The sequence below is a fragment of the Sphaerodactylus townsendi genome, linkage group LG11 (assembly GCF_021028975.2).
Source record: "Sphaerodactylus townsendi isolate TG3544 linkage group LG11, MPM_Stown_v2.3, whole genome shotgun sequence".
Taxonomy (NCBI): Eukaryota; Metazoa; Chordata; class Lepidosauria; order Squamata; family Sphaerodactylidae; genus Sphaerodactylus; species Sphaerodactylus townsendi.
Genome location: NC_059435.1, coordinates 48757428 through 48775737, shown reverse-complemented (window position 1 = coordinate 48775737; position 18310 = coordinate 48757428). Strand labels below are relative to the sequence as shown.

Genomic DNA, 18310 nt, shown 5'->3' with positions numbered 1-18310 from the left:
GCTGTATTTGGTGTCTGCTTGCAGAACCCAGTTAGACAAAGACATCACATACCATTTTCCTCAGGTTTCAAGTCCAACAAGTCATCTATAGCTCCTAAGAATAAGGCAAAGGAAAATGGAAATTATTAATCGGTATGTTTCATCATTTCAGTGCTACTGTGTTTATTAATCTGGGGAACATACCTGAACTCTCTCTGTGGTTGAAGCTCTCACCAAAAGTACTCAGGATGTCCTTGGCGTCTTCTGCTATAAAAGCAAAATATTTACTGAGTAAAGTCAAAACCAGTAGAGACATAGTTTCAGATTGGAATGCTCTTCAAAGTTTATCTAATATGATCACATGTCAGGATTTCTTACTTAACTATAACAGCCACTTGATTTCATCTACTTATACGTTCCTAAATACATGCAGTGCTCTTTAATAACATTTCCAAATCAGTTCACAACTCAAAGATAAAACAATAACCTAACAAAATCTTGTTAAAAACACTATTAAAAATCAAGCTACAGACAACCCAACATCAGAAGGGCAACCAAAAGTACAGCAGCAGTAAAATCAATGTGTTAATCGACTTTCTTACATACAAACTCACTCAAATCCTGGACAGAAAAGAATAGTCCTTATCTACACATTCCCCTAAACAAGATCACTGAAGGGATGAGTATCAAAAGGAAAAGCATTTCACAATTTCGGAAAGACCATTCAGAAACCCCTGCTTCTGATCAAAATTTCATCTTCAGTTTTTGATGGCTAATTCAGTAACTTTAAAAACAAACAGCAAGGAATATTCCCCTCAATATTCTTGTAAGGTAACTAGACTCTCCCCCATTTCGTAGACCACCGGCAGGCACTGAGAGAAACCTTAATTCTAGCTTACAAGGACATTTCCTCAAATCAATTTTTCTGTCAATTCAAGTCAAGCCTACAAATGAATTCGACGATCACTTCATCAAAATGCTAGCGTTCATGTTCATTCTGTGTAATGGGCCGTCATTTCAAGAGACACTGGATTCCTTCCTGATATGCGGTGCCATTCATAAAGATTACAGTCCCAGCCAGGCAGCCTGCTGTGGCACCACAGCTCTGACACGCTGGCACTCCCATAGAGGCTTCCCAGGGAGGCATGCAAAGCGAAAAAGCCTCCCTGTCGCTGAGAAGCCTCAATGAGGGTCAGCAGACTTATGTCACCTTTTTGGTGGCTTAAGTCTAAAGTACCAGCTTCCAGCATCAGGCGGCAAACGGGAAGGACTAAGCTGACTAACATTGGCTCCTCCCCCCTGCCTACCCATGCTACACTGGTGTCAGCAGGGACATTTGTGGAACATCCAACGTGGTGTTTCAGTGCCAGGGAGGGCCATGGTTGCACGCTGGCAGATTTGTCCTTCCACTGGGGCAAGTACCCCTCCCATGGGCGGTTTCACCCAGACACCTTTGAATGGGGCCATTAATGTTTTTTTAAAATGTGTAACAATCAAGATTACTTTGGCCTCATCCTTTCCTGCTTTACCTCTCCCTAAACAGAAGAAATCATCACCACAGATGGAAGGCTGCCTGTTAAGAAAACAAGAGACTTTGGGTGTTTTTCCTGCTTTTGGTGCAAACCCTATGATGGTCAGATAAGTAATATTTAAGTTTCCAGTGTATATCTGGTACAATTCCTCCATCTGCACGATGATTTGGAAACAGAGGCACCACTGATCATGATAGGGAATGGCTTTATTATAAAATATTTCAAAAGGCAGAGCTTTTCCTTGGTTGTTCCCAATGTGTAGCTGATAAGATTTCTCCATGATGAACACAGAGTGTCTACCTTTCGAATCCATTATTGAGTTACCAGGGTACAGATAAATTTGTGTGCCTTGACAACGCGCTCACCCAAAGCAAGTTAGAACTGCAGCCAGAATTAACTCCATCAGTACTCTTATCTGCACTTGCTTTCACTTGTCAGGAAAGAGCACACATGGAGAACCAGTGGGACTTCTGCACATTGGAAGAAACATAGCAGAATGCCATGGCTGCATTAGCTGCACAGACTCTCTCTCCTGCAACAGGGCAGGGTGAGAATTAGGAGCAGGATTAAGAGCAGTCATAGTACAATACCATGTTTCTCCAGCTGAAGAAAGGTGAAGAAATTCCATCAAGCAGTGGTAGCAAGCAAAAAGATGCAGAGGATCAGTGCCCCCAATACATCACTTATTTTTTTTAGGTGCCTTGACAGTTGTTAAAGAAAAAACCCAATATTTATTTTATTTTATTTATACTTTGAGCTTCTATACTGCCCCGTCCCTGAAGGGCTCTGGGCGGTGTACAGCATATCATAAATACAACCATAAAATCATCATAAATTAGCTAAAACTTATAAAAGCAGCGGGGACTATCTAAACATTAGCACTTAAAATAAGCATACATACATATCTGCTCATAAATGATTCCATGTGATTTAAATTTCAAGAGCTTAGATGGAAAATACTCTCAAACAATGCAGTATAGATGGCAACCCCCCCCCCCCCTATTCACATTACATCTATTTAAGGTACAGTAACTAATAAGCATGAAGCACATGGCATCTGAAAGATGTAAAAAACAAAATACCTGAGTTGGCTAGTTCCTTGGATTGGCTTTCATCATCTAATGAAATCAACCTTAAATTGAAGGGAGGGAGAGAATATGAGAATTAAGTTTTAGTCTCTGGCATATCACATACTTAGGGGAAAAATACAATCAAGTTATGGATGCCTTCTTTGTTCTGTGGGATAATCAAGAGATCTTGAAATGTTGTGGATGCTGGTAATTCAATACATTCTATGACATAAACCTGTGAATGAATGGCATTTTATCAGCTGTTACACAATCTCCAGGCATAATCTTAAAGATGATCTCCAGTCAATTCACACTCAGTGTGGAATATACCAACTGCTACAGCAGATGATTGTCACAAATACCTGCAGCAGTTCACTTCCGCTTGTATTACTAGCTTCTACTGCTGCTACTGAATGATAGAGCAGGATCTGATGCTCTTTCCAGGCAGTGTCCTGAGGTCACGGGCAGACATTCCTGCCACTTCTGCAGTAATCTGCACTGCTACCCACTCAGCATCCATAAGCCTGCAACATGCTGAAGCACTAAGCCCTGGTGTCTCCACTGCCATGTCATGATGCCTTCCAGGAGAGTTGCTGGATCAGCCCCCCACACTAGCAGCTCACCAATGAGAAGATATTGCTGATCACAAGTCATCATGTCAGGTGACATTAATAAATGGTGTGCCAGCACGACAGATAGTAAAGGAAGGTTGCCTGTGACTATAACTTCTCAAGAGGGCTGAATATGCTGATCTACTCACAAGACTAAAAAAAAAAAAAACACCTCCAAACCTTTCCAATACAGACTGCAGCAAAAATGATTTGCGGATGTTATGCATATTAAAATGTCTCCATCTCCACAACTGCTTTATTACCATGGTGAGTTATCTTTGCCATAGTTCAATTCCATCACATTCTCTGTCTAGTGGATGCAAAAAAAAGCATTCGTAAGTACCTGTACTGAGAAATATTAGGCCAAGAGCACTTTTGGCTTTTCTTCTTTCAATAATATTATTTGATACTCTGGTAGGAGGAAGAGAACAGCTCTTCTCCTTGACCTTGGTGCAGAGAGGCCTGCAGAGCCACTGGACTGGTTACATGGCAACTGATGCACCAGCTTGGCAGAGATTGCTGATATACTATGCCTGATGTCACACTGTGATATTATCTGAACCATGAGCCAAGCACTGAGGACAGATCAGCTGTTCCTTCAGTTTTATAAGAGGAGTGAAAGAGGAGGCGGGGGGGGGGGGGACCTGACAAGGTACTGCTTTTACAGACTCTTCCAGCTTTGCTTTAGAAAAGAAAAGGAACATAACATTCTGAGCAACTTGCATCAAGCAGGCTGGTAACGGGAGTTTGCAGCAGTTATGTACACTTTTTGGAGCACACAGGGATTACCCGTACTCCCCTCTGACATACATCTTAACACGGTGAAAAGGATTGTATGTTTCAGTGAAGCTGAGAGCAAAACCATAAGGAGTTCCGACTCTGTCAGGAGACTATACTCCTAGCAGAGTCACTCAAGGTGGAATTGTTACAGCTGCATCTACTCCCTGTAGGAATCGGTGGCCACAGCTGCATCTACTCCTTGTAGGAATCGGTGGCCACATTAGCAGAAGAGAACTGACAGTTCCAATGGTGAGGGGGTGGAGGAATCCTTGAAGGGTAGCTTCAGGGTAATAGTAGTAGTGGAAGGTGACACTAGCAGAGGATCTTTCATAGGCAATAGCAGTGATTCTTCAGCTAACCTTGATTGGTAATGTGCAGAAGGGGGCAATGGTGAACCACTTCTGATCATCTTTTACCTCAAAAACTCTATGATGAGACAATCCAAAATGGAAAAAAAGATATAATGATGGAAGTTGGAACCCCCAGGGGAAGAGCAGAGAACAAGTACGAGTAGAGCTATTCTTAATGATACAACTGGATTAAAGCTGAAAGGATATTCAGTTGTTGATGTGAATGGATACAAAAGGAAAGTCCAATGCAGTTTGACACATATGGTCAGAGAACATGAGAAGTATGAAGATAAATCTGAAATCATAAAACACGAAATGAAGCATTTAAACATTGCTATTTTCTGACTGCAAAGGCCCTAATCCAGTCCAGTTTAGTTTAGTGACTCCCAGGATTGCAAAGGATTTTAGTTGGAAAATGACAAACACGGAAGAAATTGAGTTGCTCTAACAGTGAGGCAAGATATAACACAAGCATAGTACCAATTAGACTTCATGGAAAGTCTTTCAACAAAGCCATCATTCAAGTTTACACCCCAAGTACAGATGCTGAAGAGAAAGAAATTGTAGTCTTTTTTGCAAGTGTCCAGGAAGAAAATGAGAAACACAGCAGAATCCAATACAGTGGGGAAATTTGGGCTAGGAGCACGAAATAAAGCATTAGAGTGACTCATAACATTCTGTAAAGACAAGTTGTTAATTGGGAACATGTTTCAGGCAACCAAACAGATATCAAATAGATTACATACTCAGAAGCAGGAAGTGGAGAAACTCTATTCTCCCCACTAATTGCAAATTTAGGTTGGTTACTAGAGTGTATGAGAAAATTTCAGAAGAAAGTCAGCTTCTGTTTCATAGATTACAGAAAAGTTTTTGACTGTGTGGTTCATGAAAAGCTATGGGTGGTTTTAAAGGAAATAGGTGTGCAACAGCACCTTATAGTTTTGATGTGCAACCTCTACTCTGAAAAGAGGTAACTCCTAGGACACAATATGGAGAAACAGAATGGATTCCGCTTGGCAAAGATGGCAAAGGATGTATTTTGTCTCCCAAACTGTCCAATCTATATGCAGAACGTATCAGTAGAAAATCTGGATTAGATTAACATAAAGGTAGAATGAAAACGGATGGAAAGAGCATTAACCATTTGTGATATGCAGCAGTGGCGTAGGAGGTTAAGAGCTCGTGTATCTAATCTGGAGGAACTGGGTTTGATTCCCAGCTCTGCCGCCTGAGCTGTGGAGGCTTCTCTGGGGAATTCAGATTAGCTTGTGCACTCCCACACACGCCAGCTGGGTGACCTTGTGCTAGTCACAGCTTCTCGGAGCTCTCTCAGCCCCACCTACCTCACAGGGTGTTTGTTGTGAGGGGGGAAGGGCAAGGAGACTGTCAGCCCCTTTGAGTCTCCTATAGGAGAGAAAGGGGGGGATATAAATCCAAACTCTTCTTCTTCTTCTTCTTCTTCTAATACCATATTGGTAGAAAATACTGATGACTTGAAAAAACGACTGATGAAGTTTCAAGCAGAAAGTGCCAAAGCAGGATTACAGAGAACCATCAAGAAGGCAAAAACAAGGACTACTGAGGAATTATACAGCTTGAAGGTTGACAATGAAGAGGCTGAAATTGTTGAAGGTTTTCTATTCCTTAGCTCAGTCTACAATCCAAAGGGAAACTGCAATCAAGAAATCAACAGGAAACTGAGACTGGGAAGGGCAGCCATGAAGAAACTAGAGAAGATTCTTAAGTGTAGGGATGTATTGCTGGTGACTATGATCAAGAAAATTCATACCATAATATTCTCCATTACTATGTATGGACATGAATTTTGGGCAATGAAGAAAATTGACAACATGCTGCTGGAGGAGAGTATTACAGATACTGAGGACTGCCAAAAAAACAACTTAGTGAGTTTTAGAACAAATCAAGTCTGAACTCTGCCTAGAGGCTAAAATGACCAAACGGACTGCTTTGTTCATTACAAGAAGACAAGTGTCACTGGGAAAGACAATAATACTACGAAAAACTGAAAGCGGGAGGAAAAGACCCAACTTGAAATGGATTGACTCAGTTTAAAAAGCCATGGCCCACACTTTGCAAAACCTGAGCAAGGCTGCTAGTGACAGGACTTTTTAGAAGTGGTTTAATCACAGAGTCGCCATAAGTTGGAAGTGACTCGATGGCACAACACAGAGATAAACACACTGATTACCAGAAGTAAGATTCTACCTACAGGTAGGGATTTCATAAGGGGACATTCTTTATAGCAGTCATTCAAAACCACTCATTGAGAAAGCCAAGTTAAGCTTTTAAGTGGATGCCATTTTGTTAGGATTTTATAAGTACCTGCTTCACTCAGTCAAGCAACAGTTAACTGAGTCAAATGGCTAGAATCACATGAGCTTCTGGAAAGATCTCTCCTTTCTTTTTCCAGCATTGAAGAGACAGTCACACAGGCAAAGATAGCCTGGACAGACACCTGGACTGAACACTTGAATAGACTGTTCCTATATTTAGTGTAAATTCATTTGTTATCTCTTGCATCTCTGACCTATTATTTACTCTGCTAATTCATTTTCAGTGTAGGTAATCCTGAGCTGCTTTTATGGGCACATGTGAACATGATAATGGTCTATAAAAGTTATTCAGCAAGATGCTTCAACCTCTAAATGTGCAGCACCAGTCAGCATGTTGTTTATTGTTTATCTGGAAACAAAATGCTAAGACACTGTGAAATGTGTAGCCAAACACCATGCAGCCAGAACTCAAAGCTGCTCTCCAATACACATTGGGAACTTAAATCTGGAGATTCAGAATAACCATTGGAAACCAAAACATAACAATGCTGACAAACCCATTTCTGACTCAGGGCACTTCCACAGAAGAAAGTTCAGTTCTTTCCCTTCTTTTCTCTGCATGGCCTGACTAGCCCGTTTATATATTCTTCTAAATTTCCACCAGGAGCAGTTCTCAGGATATACATTTACAGACATACTAGATTACTTGCCAAACCCTGTATAAATTACAAAAGCTAATCAGGGCTCAAAATGGGCAGTGGATCCGTTCCAACTCTTGCATGCAAAAGGAACACTAAAGGATGGAATGAAACATGCATCCTCCCATATGATATTCTTTGTCCCACTAAACCAAAAACTGGGCAAGTTATGCTACCAGGACTTGGCCCCATCCAAGGTTCAAGCAAATTAGCAAACAAAAAGATTATTCCAACTTGAATTCTGTTCCTATATAGAGGGACATCCATAAAGACATGGATGGAACAGGGTTCAAAAAGCAAAAACTATGTGCATTTTGTATTCAGACAAAGCATATTTCAAGTGTGGATTTAGTTTTAGCAGAAAAAGCTGCTGAATATTCATCTTAGGAAAGCAAATGGTGTATAAAATCAGGAGGTTATTCCAACAGATTCAGCCTCTCTTAGAAGAAACATAAAGGGAGAGTTTATGTCTCCCATCACAGACAAAAGGCTCAGGGAAACACTTCACTTTTCTTTGGGATGTCTGCTGCACTGTGAGGTATGGAAAAATAGTCCTTAGGCACAGGTCTGTGCAGAGGATTTCACCCTGAAGTTTCTGCAGCACCTCATGAGCTGTGGTAAGTTGGGTAACAGTCCATGTGCTGTGGTAAGTTGGGTAACAGTCCATGTGACCAAGGCAGTCAAAAATTACTAACAGAAAAGGACTATGGGAAAAGGTCCAAGTGCAGGCACTGACAGCACTCCTTCATACTGATGTGCTGTTTTAAGTCTCATCTGCTCAGAGACTTGCTAGCTTTCTATACTTCCAATCAGAAATACAGCTTTTTTTTCAATTTCAGCCAAAACAAATCTGGAAGTGCATCGTCATATAAAAGGTTACTATATTCCAAGATGAATATCACAAGACTTACTGACTCTGCTGATCGTCTGTTGATTTGGTGCTGTCCAGCTGCAGTTCCTCCTCCTTTTCTTCATTCTCCGTTAGTTTGTTTACAGGTTCTTGTAAGCTCTAGGTCACCCATCAATCCACACATGAAAGAAAATGGAACAATTCCGTAATGAGGAATGCTCATTGAAAAACAAAATATTTTGCAATTGATCAAAGTTGCATAAAACAGAAGTCCCACAATGATATGAACTATTTAAATTTAAACAGGAAAAAAGAGGGTATCTATAGCATAAAAAAGGACAAACTATTGTGGAAATAGAATGAAAAACAGGAAGGATGTGCAGATAGTCCAGCTACATCAAACAGGAGATCATTGAAGATGGAAACCTGTATTATACCAACGGCTGAGCTAGGTTCTTTACTTAGGGTAAGGAAGACAACTTTATGCATCTAAGTGGACTTTGGGTGATGAAGGCTTTTGTTACAATAAATTTCTTCATCTTTAAAGTGCTTTTGCTGAAACAAACAAACATGGCTTTCACTTTTGGAAGGGGTGCTAAACCCGATGGCATTTATGGTATGAGGTCTTGCAGGATTTCATCTTGTCTCCCATGCTGTTTAACATCTACATGAAACCACTTCCAGAGATGATCAAGAATTTTGAGTAATGCGTTACCAATATGTTTCTCCTTAGCAGTTGAGTCAGTTGGGTCTATGGAAATCTTGAAAAGGTGCCCGGAGAAGTTAATGGGAAGAGCCGATTAACTGGGGTTAATAAACTGAAACTCAGTCCAGATAAGACTAAGGTGCTGTTAGTCAATGGAGAAGCTGCCTGGGGGCTATGGAACTGTCCTGTTGTGTGTGTGTGTGTGGGGTGGGGGGTGGGGGGATGCACTGTCCCTAAAGCAGCAGATTTGCAGTTCAGTGTGATGCTAGATCCTGGCCTATGGCTAGAAGCCCAGATCTGCTCTGCTGCATAGGGCACTTTTTATCACTTTGGTTAATATATTAGCTGAGGTCCTTCCTCAAAAAAAAAAATGGTCTGGCCACCGTTTTCCATGCTCTGCTTACACTGTAATGTTCTCAACCTGAGGCTGCCTTTGAAACTGGTCCACAAACTTCAGCTGGTCCAAAATGCTGCTGCCAGATTAGAGTCAGGGGCTGGATACAGAGGTGCCGCCACAGAAAATATCCTCTCTCCAGATTTCAGAACCCTTACTTTTGAAGGTGGGAACATGGCGAGTAGGGTTTGGGAGGCAATTCTCATCTGCTGGACCAGATGGTATGGGAGGAGCTGGTGCTTTATTCACTGTGCCTCTATGTCATGTAAGGCTTAGATATGAAGCAGCAATTTGATTAGTTCCCAGAAACAGGCAAATAGCCAGTGAAGATCTTTAAGCGCCAAGGTGATGAGATCGCTGTAACCAACCTTTAATAACAGCCTAACTGTCATATTTTGGATCAAATGAAGTTTCCATATAATTTTCAAAGGCAGCCCCATGTCTGGATTGAGTTTCAGTTTATTGGCCATAATCTATCACATCAGCTTTTCTGTTCAGGATTTCTACAGCTCTACCTGACTCAACTCTTAAGAAGAATTGGAGCATGGAGTCACACACATATTGGTGAATCCTCTCTCCAAACCCCTGGATTACCTTTTCAAGTGCTTTCATGCAGATGTTCAACAGCACAGGGAACAAGGTAGAACCTTGCAGGACCCCACAGAATAAATGTCACGGGGCAAGCAATAATCCCCTGTCCCCTACACTATCTTCTGCATTTGACCAGCCAAGTAAGAATGAAGAAGAAGAGTTTGGATTTATATCCTCCCTTTCTCTTCTGTAAGGAGATTCAAAGGGGCTGACAATCTCCTTTCCCTTCCCCCCTCACAACAAACACCCTGTGAGGTGGGTGGGGCTGAGAGAGCTCAGAAGAACTGTGACTAGCCCAAGGTCACCCAGCTGGTGTGTGTTGGAGTGCACAGGCTAATCTGAATTCCCCAGATAAGCCTCCACCTGCTCTTAGCCACTATACCACTGCTGAACCCACTGAAGCACATCCAGCCCAGCAAGCCTATCCAGAAAGATGCATGAATGATGGTTCTAAAAACTATCAAAACATTTAGGAGTATCAGTAGGGACTCACTTCCCTCCCCCCTCACTTTCCTAATGAAAGTCATCAGTCATGGTGGCCAAGGGTACACAACAAAGTAGGGCACAATCAGAGTTTCTTCTAATATTACCACACTATCTACCACAAGGACTGTCGTTCAAAACAGCGTGCCAAGTTGAAAATATTCCCTCTTATCTAGTTTAGCTCTCAAGTTGTTCCACAGCTCAGCAGACTGATTCACCAATGGAAGTGTTACAAAGTCTTGCCAATATAACTTTAATCTTTCTTTAGCTGAAAACAGCTGTTTGAACTTATGTTACCTTTGGTATTTTTAGGCACTAACATGTAATTTAATTTCCCTCCATTAAAAAAATAGTTTTCTATGAATATTGACGCAGATAAAAGCCCAGGAGACAAATTTATCCCAAGAACCCAGCATGAGAAGTGGCAACACCAACATTCTTATTAAGGAACATTATTTATTAACCAAGTCATATACATCTCCTGAAAATAAGATCTTATACTGGCTTAAGTATAGTCCAGCTCTCTAAGAAACCGGGCCTTACACAACTATTATCTATTAATAAGCATACTACCCATAATCCAGATGTGCAAATCTAGATCCAGATGTGCAAATTAACATCAGTCAGCAGAAGTTTCAGAACCAAACAATTCTAACTACACCATGAACAAAACATCTTGCCTAAAGTCTGTGAATAATCTTTTTCAGCTAAATGTTAAAGAAATATAGGAATGGACCCCTCCAGCACTGATACAATAAAACCAATAAGTTAAAATATCAGCCTTTTTTGAACGTATATCAGAGACTTCAGAGTGGTCAAATTCAAGAAAATCAATCCTGTTGTGCACTTAAAGTGACAGAACAGGAATTCCTATTCCATTAGGAACAACTGAAGGTAAAACTGCATTAACTCTCTGACCAGCTTTCTGCTGCAGTCTGTCTGTCTGTCTGTCTGTCTGTCTGTCTGTCTGTCTGTCTGTCTGTCTGTCTGTTTAAAGTCCATCTTTCTCAGTGGGACTTAAGGCAGATGACACTTTTTAAGGCTGTAGTCTATGAAAACTTGTGCTATATGAACAATTAGATAGCTTGAAAAGGTACTACTAAAGCCACATTTGAAAGAGTACTGACACAAAACACTAGCGAGACTATTCAAACATCTAAATAAAAGGGAGCTCTCAAATATCCAAGAAGGAATACAACAACCTCACAATGGGAGCTACTACTACCTATATTAAGAAAATAACTGTAGTACATGATCCAAGACCTGGATTAAATTGAATTTATTCCAGGGAACAAATTAAAAGCAAAAGATATGTTACATGAAAGAAAATTTAAATAGCATTTCTGCCAGAAAGATGTAGAGTTTGGTTTTCTTCTTCACTTATCAAAAGCAGGATTTTTTTCCATAAAAAGAAAGGGAAAAAAATCTACTTGCTTGTAAATAACAAGGTCTATGTTTAAATTCAATTACACTGAATAAAGTCAATGATGTATCTTCTGGTGACAATTATTACATAACACAGAATGCAGAAAAACAATTAAGAAAATTAGATTACTAGCAGTGATGCAATTGCAAAGACAGTAATTTATATCACAGGCTTTGGAACTGCCTCTGTGTCCAATCAAACTGGGCAAATATTAATAATATTCCCTTTCCCCCTTTCTTGAAAAGATACAAAGCAAGCATATAATATAATTTTGAGCATAGCAGATGCCAGGCATGTTTCCTAAATGTCCCATATGCCTTTGATTGAGACAACAAACTGCAGTTAGGGTTGCCAGGTCTCAGGGCTTGCCCCAAAGTTTCACAGATGTCTCTTTTTCTGGGCCTGATGAGAACTATACTTCCCAGGAGACCTTGTGAGCCCCAAGGTCTCCTGGGAATGTAGTTCCTCAGGCCATTTTTAGCCTGTACTGTGAATAGGCCTTTTTTTCAGCCTGAAAAAGTTCTAGGAAAAGGAAAGGAACTAAGACAAGTGTGGGAAGGGGGGTGGGGTGCTGCAAGGGGGTGCTGCGGGGGGCCCCGAGGGGGAAAAGGAAGGGACCTGGGGGCGATTTTCCACGTGCCCCCAGGTGTGCACCCAGTGCACGGCGCACCCACCCGTCCCCTTGTAGCTCCGCCACTGCACACTCCTTTCCTTAATTATTCCTTTAATTCATTATCTTCTCCTTCTACCCATGAATACATAATTGTGAAGGTATGCATGCCATCAAGTCGCAGCTGATTTATGGTGACCTTGTCAGGTTTTCAACACAGGAGATTTACAGGCCCATCCAAACCCGGATGCAGCAGAAAGGGGGGGGGGGTGCTGCTCCACCATCTCCAATAGGGCTTTCCAGTAGTGCAAGAAGCTTGGGAAAGCCCCAGAACTCCCCTTCCACCAGAAAGCCACATAGCGTTTAAAGGGCATACACCACCAAAATGGTGGCATACGTCCAAGGGCTGGTGTGCTGCACAACCAGGCCTCAAATCCAAGGGGAGGCTGACTAACATCACCTCCACCCGTGGGAACGTCCTGGCCCATCCCTTCCCCACACCAGCCTCCAAGCATGACGCCAGTGCAGCCCTGCTATTGCCCAAACTTCCAGGTTTTGTGGCAGTGTTGCGGGATGTGCAGCTGCTGTTATGTCTGCCCCCTCCAGCAAGGTAAGTGCCCCGGGGTGGATGAATGCACCAGCAAGAGGTCACACAGCTTTCAGGGGCCCTTTCAGCCCCCTCCTTCGGATGGTCTGTCATTGCCTTCCTTTGCATACGGACCCTGATATCCTTTGGTGGTCTCCTACTCAAATACTAACCAAAGCCAACTCTGCTTAACTTCTGAGATTTGATGAGATTTGGCTAGTTTAGGTCATCAAGGTCTGGACAAATACTTCATTAACTACAGAATAAAATTAATCTCTAAAGTATCAGTGGAGTCCTATTTTATTCTGCTGCTGCAGAGTAACACGACTATCCATCTGGACTCTTTATTAACTACAGAGTTTTACAAGTTAAATGGAGCTAGATTCAAGTCCAGTAGCACCTTAGAGACTGACAAGATTTTCAGGTTATAAACTTTCACAAGTCAAAGCTCCCTTCATCATATACAAGTTAGTGTATTTCTAAATGGCATGTTCATTTTTCCCCTCCTTGATATGATTCAAAAGTCAAATTGTGAGACTCAAACACACACACTCACACAAGAGCAATTGACATTCTCACAGGGATACAGTGTAAGGAATTCAAGGGAATGAATCCTGAAGCCAGAACAAACACCTCCCCCCCACCAATAACTGTACAGCCAAATCCTATCTTTCTCAACAGGATGCTTGGAATTGTTAGTGCATTAAATATATTCTATCAAACCCAAACTTGAAAATCAGGAAATGTTGCTGCAATTGCATTACTCCCAGAATACACCCTGGAGCAAAGAAAACAAATGATGCTTTCATTATCCAAGGCTAGCCAAGAAGGTGGGGGGGGGGGGGAACCCTCTGAAAACATTGTATTCTCTACAGAAATAATCCCAGGGGCATTTAAGAGAGCTTCTGTAGGCAACACTTCAGAGTGAATAAATTATCAGTATGTATAACTAATTAAAACAGAACTCTGAAAGTAAGCTGTGTATTTAAAGGCTTGAACTTCACCAAGTTCAGCTCAGATGTTCTAGTTACACACATGCTTAATTTAGGTCATTCCAGAATGGTCTGTGGGAGTCCTTCTTGCTGATTTTACAAAGAGATAGATGCCCTTACATGTCTGATTCAGAGCCCTCTTCTGAAATTAATAGAGTGTCCTTATATTTTCAAAAAAGCACAAACTTAATTTATATTGGTATGGTGACAGCTTTTTTTTAAAAAAAGGCAGGTAAATGATCTTGTAGTGTTTTCTTTTATATTTTTATTTATTTTAATCAAGTTTTATGGCTGGTCAATTTTATTAGGCTCTCCTCCATGGCTGTTCTCTGATATGTATTTATAGTATATTGATTTAAGTGATTGATTATCATATGTATTTTCATGGCTCTGTAAGCCACCTCATGAATCATATGGGTTAAAACACATGCTTCAGCCTCACCAGGAACCAAGTTTTAGAAGGGTGGCTATGTTGGTCTGCAGTAGCACAGCAATTTGAATCCAGCAGCACCTTAAAGACAGACTAGATTTTCAGGGTACAAGTTTTCAAGAGCCAAGCTCCCTTCATTAAATACAGATTTGGATCTGAAAACGGAAGCTGTCAAAAGCTTAGACCTCAAAAATCTGATTGGTCTCTCAGATGGTACTGAACTTCAAACTAGGAACCAAATGTCAGCTAATGAGAAATGTATGTAAATAAACAACAGGCCAAGAGGCATATCAAAGCTATTAAGATTCATTACAAACTATGAAAATACTCTACAGTGAAATCCATAATCTCTTCGTTATCTGAATCGCACTCTACAGAATAGGAACTGAATATTTAAAACACTATATACACCTTACCTTCAGCATAGTGAATACATATGGCTGATAGCCCTTGAAACTTTCATGGATAGCAGCCATGGTGTGAGATGTTTTTTCCCAAAAATGAAGAAGCGTTGTCTGAAAGGAAGAGAAACTTCTGAATTCAATATTCATATGTTCCCTATTGATTAAGATTCCCAACATTATCCTACAATATTTACCCATCTTTACAGCCCAATCCGGGCGGGGGGGGGGGGATCCCTCCTCTGGAGGTGGCACAGCCCTATGCCAGAGTAAGTGCCCACCACAGTGGCATAAAAGGGATGACTTATCCTAGTGGACGGGTGCTGAGTGGGTCTATAACACTTGACCTGGAAGCGACTGTTTGCCTCCAGGCCCACTGGTACAAAATGCTGCACTGGAATGGCCAGGGATGTTCTGGGGGTGGGCCAGGGGTGGTGGTGCAGGGTCAACCTTAGTTGGCTTCCACTGTTTTTCTGTCCCCATTGGGCTGGTGGAGACGGTCTCAGAGAGATGCCACATTTTTCATGGCGTATCTCTGTTTTCCCCTATGGGGGATTTTTGTCAGTTTCTTTTTTGTTTTACTTTTGGGGCTTCCCACACCACAAAAAAGCCCTTTGGTGTGGGCGAGGTGGCACCAGAGCAGCGCCTTCCCTGCCTGCTTGCCAGCTCTGGATTGCACTGTTAGTCTTACGACCAAGAGGACTTTATTGCACAACACCTAAAAATGCGCAGATTCTATCAAGGCAAGTTCTAGTTTTATGGATACTTTCTTACAAGTTACCTGATATGTTGTCAGCACATGAGACAGAAGATTGCACCTGCTTGCTCCAAGAAGATCCACTTTCTGGCAAACATCAGTTTTCAGCTTGTCAAAGTTCAGTTTTGTATGACGGACTTGTGCTTGGACCTGTTAATATAATGAATATTTAACACTAATATCACCAAAAGATAACTGTTGGAAAGAATAATAGCCCTTTCAAACAACAGCAGACCACAGAAAATGGTCAATCTTAAGATGTCCAATGGACTATTTCTTATGTCAAGCCCTATTGCCTATTGTGTCTGTAGGAGAGTGTTTTGTCCAAATAATGTATCTGCTTTTGTTTACTACAAGGTTTTCGTTTCTAATTCCAACTTTCATTTCTTGGCAAAAATTAAAATACACATGCTAGTATGACATGGGGTGTAGCAGTTTGCATCTCTTTCTCATTCACAATTTTGTTTTTAGAAAAATGAAGGCAATTGCACTCCATAACTATAACAATTACTATATTTTTTAAAATGCTAAGTTAAAATTATGCATTTTATGTTGTTGAAGTACTAAAATAATCACTTTCCCCAGAATTTCAAAAGTGGGAGTGTGTTTTTAAAGGAAGGACAGGACATTTTGGGCTTTGTGCCTGGTTTCTAAATTTCTGCATTTTACATTTTTACCTGGGAACAAACAGTACTACTTGCCAGAGGTAAGTAAGGACCCAAACAACAAGTGAAACCCCGCCCTCAGGAAAGAGCCTACACAATAGTATCCTACTGTTGTTCTTGAGCTAGGGAAACACAGAACAGCAATGTGACTGCTGTTCTGCATATGGGCAAAGAAAGGAATCATGAAGAAAAAGTAATTACCCTGGCAGAAGGCTAGGCTGATGATTATTTCCCACTAGCATTACAGTACCCAGCATTCAATGGGGTCAAGGGGAGAATATGTGAGGGAGTGAAATGGTGTCCATTTATGCTGCAACATAACCAGAAGTGATAACACTGTGTCAATGGATTTTTTTAGGATTCCCCCACACTTTGTGGTTATACCACAGAGTTTTATGTGAATATTTCATGTAAGTATTCCACAACGTAGTGCCGTCACTTCTGGTTAAGCAGCTGGAAGTGAAATTGCAGCTTCAACGGATACCACTTTGGTAAATCCTGCCTTCCATAGTCTCCCAGGGGTTGAATACACCATGTTCTGCTAGGGAAGCACAGCAGAGTGTTATGACTACTCTGAACTTTTCTTCTACACTCAGAGATGAAAGCCTAAATTGAGTGTTATTGCAGCAGTGTGGGAAGAACATGGACCATGGAGGAACCACACAAGAAGAACTGTTTCGATTTATTCCCCCGCCCCCACTTTCTTTCCTGTAAGGAGACTCAAAGGGACTTACAAACTTCTTTTCCCTTCCTCTCCCCACAACAGACACCGCGTAAAGTAGGTGACTAGCCCAAGGTCACCTAGCAGGAATGTAGGAGTGCGGAAGCAAATCTGGTTCACCAGATAAGACTCTGCTGCCCATGTGGAATGGGGAATCAAACCTGGTTCAGATTAGTGTCTCCAGATTAGTGTCTACCTACTCTATTTATTTATTTATTTATTTATTTATTTTTTCAATTTATATACCGCCCGATCCCCGGTATATGGTGTATAGGCTGATGATTATGCTGTGACCAACTTACTCTTTCCTCCATTTATTTAAATTGAACTTACAGTTTTCTGCTACAGCCCTAAACAACACACTGTACAAAAAAAGCTAGACCATAGCTGTCCTGTACATATCAAATGAGCACTAACGGGAGGAGCACCATTAGCCTTGGGGAGGAATATGATAAATTAAATGTTTCATAATCTAGATTTTTGTTTCATACGGTACTATAATATCCATCTAAAAGCTCATACGAGATAGCCGGACATAGTTTATTATTATTATTTCAAGAGAAAGAGTTTGATCTTATGTAAATCACATTTTCCCTTTTTTAAAAAGGAAATATGGTTTATAAACATGAAAGGATGAGTAATATCAGATCCACTTGACCCAATATGTAATATGAGACCATATGCTTTTTTGTGTCAATACCGGTTATAATAATACTTAATACACTGCTGTGTTCCCAAATGCTACACATTTTCCTCTGCCAAGCAAGGGAAGGAGTCCAGTATTGAGAATTATTAAAATGTCTGGCTTCTGTTTTGTACTTTAAAGCTACAGGAGGTTCCCATAACTTGCTATGCCTCCAACACAGCAGTACAGGATGTGAAGCACAGAAATAAGAACAATTACATCACCATGAGTTTGCACCTATTTTTGAGAATCTCGGCTAATTCAGAAAATAATCAAAGCTTACATTTGGAATCCCAACGACTTAATGGACAGGTACCTCCATAATCTACCGCAGGGGTCTGCAACCTGCAGCTCTCCAGATGTTCATGGACTACAATTCCCATCAACCCCTGCCAGCATGGCCAACAGAGACCAATTGGCCATGCTGGCAGGGGCTGATGGGAATTGTACTCCATGAACATCTGGAGAGCTGCAGGTTGCAGACCCCTGATCCCCTATTCTCACTAGACTGATTAGGGCTTCTGGTATATAGGATTTTTTTCTTCACATGAAAGGCCCTGGATTATAGGGGAACATTCATAATATATTGTGTGAATTCTGAGTTTGGTACGCCCCTCTGTGATTTCCCCTTTAATTGGGGGGTGGGGGCGTGTTTGAAGCATGTGTGGGAGTCTGTGTGGACATTCCCTCTGTTGCCAC

General features: G+C 41.2%; 1 protein-coding gene across 6 annotated transcripts in view; it reads right to left on the bottom strand.

The window, feature by feature from the left end:
• ICA1 (islet cell autoantigen 1) overlaps nt 1-18310 on the bottom strand; it is a 68189-nt gene that overhangs the window by 15945 nt on the left and 33934 nt on the right. For 5 of the 6 annotated variants that reach the window (XM_048511013.1, XM_048511016.1, XM_048511014.1 and 2 more), the window contains exons 7-12: nt 15565-15690; nt 14799-14897; nt 8226-8323; nt 2594-2643; nt 184-246; nt 53-94 (exon numbers count right to left, since the gene is read on the bottom strand). In XM_048511013.1, the coding sequence (XP_048366970.1) occupies nt 53-94; nt 184-246; nt 2594-2643; nt 8226-8323; nt 14799-14897; nt 15565-15690 (478 nt within the window). The remainder of the gene's footprint in view (nt 1-52; nt 95-183; nt 247-2593; nt 2644-8225; nt 8324-14798; nt 14898-15564; nt 15691-18310) is intronic. The other variant, XM_048511018.1, reaches the window with a different exon arrangement.